Genomic DNA, 5730 nt, shown 5'->3' with positions numbered 1-5730 from the left:
CTTCTGTCTCTGCCTCCTTTCTGCTATCACCACCACCTAACTGAAAGCCTGGGTCCAGAAGGCCTGGGGGAAGGATGGGAGGATGCTTGGACCCAGGCCTTGGGAGGGAATGGTGGGAACACCCTCTAGCTCCCAGACTGGAAGAGATACTGCTGTAGCCAAGCCACCTAGGCTGGAGCCCTTCAGAATACTGTCATTGCCCTTGGGGTGGGGTGGTTGCAGTAGTGTCATCAACCCCCCCATCCCCATTAAATTAATCCCAACATGCATGTATGCATACATTTATTTAATCAACACCGCTGAATATTAGGCCTCTAGCTCTGTCCTGCATTGTTCTGCCCTGAACAAAGGTGGATCTAGTCCATAGCTACCATGCTAACCTGGGAGAATGGTGAGGAAGTGAGGGAAGGCTGCATGGAGAAAGTTTTTGACAGGAATAGCAGGCTTTCTAGGTAGAGGACTTGAGGCTTTGGGCTGCAAGTGGGATAGGGCTGGGTCCACTTGGGAAGGAAGAAATGGAGTGGACTTTTGACTTCTAGGAGGGGTTTCTGGTGTGGAGTTATACAACATCGAACTTGCATATGGTTGAGGAGGGCTATAGAAAGGGGCTGAGTGTGTGTGTATTGGGGGGTGGGTGGGTGGCAGGGAGGTGAGGGAGAGAAGATATCTCAGCCGCAGAGGAGAAAAGAGGAAAGTAGGACCTAGTGTTGTCCATATGTCCGCTGCTCCCCGCTTACACAGGACCTCCAGCACAGGATGGTCAGGGATCAATCAGCACCAGGGACAGCTCCTGACCTACTCTTGCTTTTCTCCCTTGGCAGTGTTGCCTCTCTTTCTGTCTCCTCAGCTATAGTTTCACCTAGGCTGCCTCTCAGGTACCCCAGGCTTCTCCTCAGTAAGATCTGAAGAGCAGAACTGAGTTCTCCCCACTTTTACCCTTGAGCTTTCAATCTCCTTGTGGGTGATGGGGAATTCGTTCATCCCACTCCTTCCCTGTTCAATAGATCTGGGTTTGATGCTGATTGTGCCACCGAATTAGTGTCTTATTACACAAGTAGTCTCTTTGAACCTCAGTTTCCGTATCTGACAGAGGTATGTAAGGAGGGCATTTCAAGTGATGGTGCATGTGGGGGTGTTTGCACATGAGTAAACATGGGGGATAGAGGGGATGTGAGGGCCTGGAGGGTAGAGGTCTATGTGGTATGCACTGGGGGTATTGCTGGGAAGCAGCAGTGTTTGAGGATGGCTGGAGCTGTGCAGAGCATCTCCTGTGACTTGAGGATGTGCCAGTCATGTCCTTGGTACCACTCGGGATAATTCTTACTCCAAAGACCGTAAACACTAAAAATGAAGTGCCTAATGTACAGTAAGTGCTCAGTATTTGGCTGATTAAATAGCAAATGCTTTCACTGCATGCGATATCCAAAGAACTACTTTGTAAAGTTTTGTATATAAATTAATTTGACCCTCACAACGATCTTATTAAGAGGTACTATTGTCACAACTCCCCATTCTTCAGATAAGGAAATGGGCATAGGGACATTCCTAAGATACTCAGTAGCAAGTGACCAAGCACAATATTCAAGCCCGAGCCGGTCGGCACCAAGTTTAAAATTATGCAGTGTAGCCGGGCACGGTGGCTTACGTCTGTAATCTCAGCATTTTGGGAGGCCGAGATGAGTGGATTGCTTGAGTTCAGGAGTTTGTGACCAGTCTGAGCAACATGGCAAAAACCTGTCTCTACAAAAAATACAAAAATTAGCTGGATGTGGTGGCGCGCGCCTGTAGCCCCAACTACTCAAGAGGCAGAGGTGGGAGGATGGCTTTAGCCCAGGAGGTGAAGGTTATGGAGATCGCGCCACTACACACCAGTCCGAGCAACATAGCTAAGACCTTGTCAAAAAAAAAAAAAAAGAATGACTGAATGAAAGAATTATACAATGATACCGCCCAGAGGATAGAGTGCACGTGAAATGCTTAACAGTGAAGTCGGTGTTCCTGATGGCCGCGGGTGGGCTGAACTGGACTCCCAGCGCCCGAGAGGAGGCCAGGGGAACTACAATGCCCACAAGGCTCCGAGCCTTCCTCGATGCACTTCCGGCTGGCCTGGGACTCAGGCTGAACATTGGTTCTCTGTGCGGGGCGGTGGCGACGATTGGAGGGCGGGAGCTGTGCTGATTTAGGATTGGCAAAATCGCTATCAGCCACGCCTCTAAAACCCGGAAGTAACCTCCCCGGTAGTCCCACGTGTAGCGGGGAAACAGGAGTTAGGATGGCTGGGGGGGATACCCACCGGCTGAAGGCCGACTGTGATTCCCTCTACCCCCACAAGGCGATTTTGACCTCCTGAGGGCTGCTCTAGAGGACTCAGGCCCCGAAGCTGTCCCAGGGAGGTCCCCGCTGCATCCCATCACCCAAACTGTGCCTCATGGAGTCGATGTTTAGCAGCCCTGCCGAGGCGGCGCTGCAGCGAGAGGCCGGGATGCCAGGACTGCTCACTCCTCTTCCGGACCTGGACCGAGTGTACGAGCTGGAGCGAGTCGCTGGATTTGTCCGCGACCTGGGGTGTGAACGAGTGAGGACAGACTTAGGGAAGGGTGGCTTGCCTCTGTCGGGATGGGTCGCCCAGAGGATCCGGATCTTGGGGGATTTTGTGAGGGCGAAAGGGTGGGGGAATCAGTCTGTCCGCAGCGCGTTGACCATCCCTCCCTTCCACCTACTACGTGGGGCAGAGTGCCCCTCTGGAACCAGGGGCTTTGAAGGTTGAGTGGGAGCTCCTGGAAGATTGTTTTAAAGAAGCCCTCAGTGGGAGAGAGCCTGTCCCTGACTCCATGGTTTATGCTTATAGGTTGCCTTGCAGTTCCCTGACCAGCTATTGGGAGATGCTGTGGCTGTGGCTGCACGACTGGAGGAGACGACAGGGTCAAAGATGTTCATTCTGGGTGACACAGCCTACGGCAGGTGTGAACTTGGCCTTAGGTGGGCCAGGCCTGGGGATCCGGGGCTCATGGGGTTTTACTTCTATGACAGTGATTGCCTTCAATGGTGGTGTTTCTCCTTGATGATAATGGTAATGACTCCCCTCCTGATGCTAGCTCCCTTCATTGACAATGTCTTCCTTTAGTGAAACCATTTTATTCACTGACCACATTTCCCAGTGATGACAGCAACTCGCCTCCAGAAGAAAACCCATTTTTCTGATGCTATCTCCCTTGCAGCTGCTGCGTGGATGTGCTGGGTGCTGAGCAAGCTGGAGCTCAGGCTGTCATACATTTTGGCCCTGCCTGCTTAAGCCCCCCAGCCCGCCCACTGCCCGTCACCTTCGTGCTTTGTCAACGTTCTGTGGCCTTGGAGCTCTGTGTCAAGGCCTTTGAGGCCCAGAACCCAGACCCCAAAGCGCCTGTGGTGCTGCTGAGTGAGCCGGCCTGTGCCCATGCCCTGGGTAAGGGGTTTTGCCTGTGTATGCAGAAAGGGTGGGCCAACTGCTTTATGCCTTAATTTCCCTATTTCCATATACCGTCCATATGGGTTGGCCTCAGCCTACTGGGTCATATTTAGTCTTCTGGGGATGAGGGAGCTCCTGCTTTGCCAGGCTCCAACCTCGACACTACCTCCTTCTCTTCCAGAGGCTTTGGCTACTCTCCTGCGCCCGCGGTACCTGGACCTGCTAGTCTCTAGCCCAGCTTTTCCCCTACCAGTGGGTTCCCTGAGTCCAGAGCCTAAACCCCTGGAGCGTTTTGGGCGCCGCTTCCCCCTTGCCCCAGGGAGGCGTCTAGAAGAGTATGGTGCCTTCTATGTAGGGGGCTCTAAGGCCAGCCCTGACCCGGACCTTGACCCAGACCTGAGTCGGCTGCTCTTGGGGTGGGCACCAGGTCAACCCTTCTCCTCCTGCTGCCCAGATACAGGGAAGACTCAGGATGAGGGTGCCCGGGCTGGACGGCTAAGGGCACGAAGACGATATCTGGTAGAGAGGGCCAGAGATGCCCGCGTGGTAGGTCTGCTGGTAGGCACACTGGGTGTAGCCCAACACCGTGAGGCACTGGCCCACTTGCGGAACCTGACTCAGGCTGCTGGCAAGCGTAGCTATGTGTTGGCCCTGGGGCGGCCCACCCCTGCCAAGCTTGCCAACTTCCCTGAGGTGGATGTCTTTGTGCTATTAGCCTGTCCTCTGGGTGCTCTAGCCCCCCAGCTTTCTGGTAGCTTCTTCCAGCCTATACTGGCACCATGTGAGCTGGAAGCTGCCTGCAACCCTGCCTGGCCACCTCCAGGCCTGGCTCCCCACCTCACACATTATGCGGACTTGTTGCCTGGTGAGTAGTGGGGCATTGCCTAAGCTGGAAACCTGGGGCACGGAGTCAGGGGGCGAGTATGGATTTTCTTTCCTCCTCCCTTTCAGGCTCTCCCTTCCATGTGCCTCTCCCACCATCTGAGTCAGAGCTGTGGGAAACCCCAGATGTGTCACTCATTACTGGAGATCTCCGACCCCCACCTGCCTGGAAGTCATCAAATGATCATGGAAGCTTGGCCCTGACCCCACGGCCCCAGCTGGAGCTGGCTGAGAGCAGTCCTGCAGGTAAATGTACAAGTCTCCACTCCCAGCTGAGCTTTTTCTCCAGATGCAGCGCACTCAGACTGAGCCCCCTCCCCCTACAGCCTCATTCCTTAGTTCCCGGAGCTGGCAAGGGCTGGAGCCCCGCCTGGGTCAGACACCAGTGACAGAAGCTGTGAGTGGAAGACGAGGGATTGCCATCGCCTATGAGGATGAGGGAAGCGGCTGATACCATGTGGGGCCAGAGACATAGATGGACTTATGAATGGCTGCTAGGACCTTTAGTGCTCCCTGCACCAACCTCCCATCCTCCTGCCAAGATCCTTGAAGGACCCTGGAAGGAGGGAGAGCAGGCAGCCCTTCACAGGATGGGATCCATCTCTGTCCTGTCCTGGCACTGGCACAAGCTCAGCACATGCCCAGTAATGCTTGTTGTTTGGCTGATGGAATAAAGGGCTTAGGGACTTCCCTGAGGCCTCTGGACCCATCTGTCTTTCTGAGGGCAGCCCAGGACCTTTGGCCAATCCCAGTTCCCAGTCTGCAGTTGAGGGTCTGTCCTTGTCAAAAGGCAGGTGCTAGACAGTCTAGACCAGGGTTTCTCAAACTCATACTTGACATTTGGGGCCAGATAATTCTTTGTTGTGGGGCCTGTCTGGTGTATGGTAGGGTGCTTAGCAGCATCCCTGGCCTCTGCCCACTAGACATCAGAAGCACTCCCCCAACTGTGACAACCAAAAATATCTCCAGACCCTGGCAAATGTTATCTGTGGGGGCAAAATTGCCCTCAATTGAGAACCACTGGTCTAGCTAGACCTGCACTGTCCAGTACAGTAGCCACTAAATACATGTGGCTAAACTTAAATTTTTTTAAGTTAATTCAGATTAAAAGCTCAGTTTCTCAGTCACATTAGTCATTTAAGTGTTCAGACAGCCACATGAGGGGACAGTGCAGCTACAGGATATGCCATCATGGCAGAAAGTTCTGTTTGGTGGACAGCGTTGGTCTATACTGACTCTTATTTCTCAGGGGGATCACAGCAACCTAAATAAACCAGATACCTTTTCTCTTTCTGTTTCTTTTTAATTCATGAAATACTGCAGGTCCTGCACTGATCCTGGGATGTAGATGTTAACTGTATTTAACCAGATTCCTTTCCAGTGTACCTGGAAAGAGAGTTAAA

At 53.2% G+C, this 5730-nt stretch overlaps 1 protein-coding gene across 3 annotated transcripts; it reads left to right on the top strand.

Annotated features, from left to right (window-relative positions):
• Nucleotides 1-2099: 2099 nt before the first annotated feature.
• DPH2 (diphthamide biosynthesis 2) lies at nucleotides 2100-5616 on the top strand. 3 transcript variants are annotated; one of them, XM_054491144.2, is made up of 6 exons: nucleotides 2216-2575; nucleotides 2849-2961; nucleotides 3219-3442; nucleotides 3627-4310; nucleotides 4397-4573; nucleotides 4654-5616. In XM_054491144.2, exons 1-6 carry the CDS (start codon nucleotides 2429-2431, stop codon nucleotides 4776-4778), a joined length of 1470 nt encoding a protein of 489 aa, XP_054347119.1. In that variant the 5' UTR covers nucleotides 2216-2428; the 3' UTR covers nucleotides 4779-5616. The 3 variants fall into 3 exon arrangements, with proteins under 3 accessions (XP_063512901.1, XP_054347119.1, XP_063512902.1); XM_063656831.1 differs by having other exon boundaries at nucleotides 2100-2575; nucleotides 4397-5616; XM_063656832.1 differs by having other exon boundaries at nucleotides 2505-2523; nucleotides 4397-5616.
• Nucleotides 5617-5730: the final 114 nt, after the last annotated feature.

This window comes from Pongo pygmaeus, chromosome 1, assembly GCF_028885625.2.
Source record: "Pongo pygmaeus isolate AG05252 chromosome 1, NHGRI_mPonPyg2-v2.0_pri, whole genome shotgun sequence".
Taxonomy (NCBI): domain Eukaryota; kingdom Metazoa; phylum Chordata; class Mammalia; order Primates; family Hominidae; genus Pongo; species Pongo pygmaeus.
This window is presented reverse-complemented; position numbering and strand designations above follow the sequence as displayed.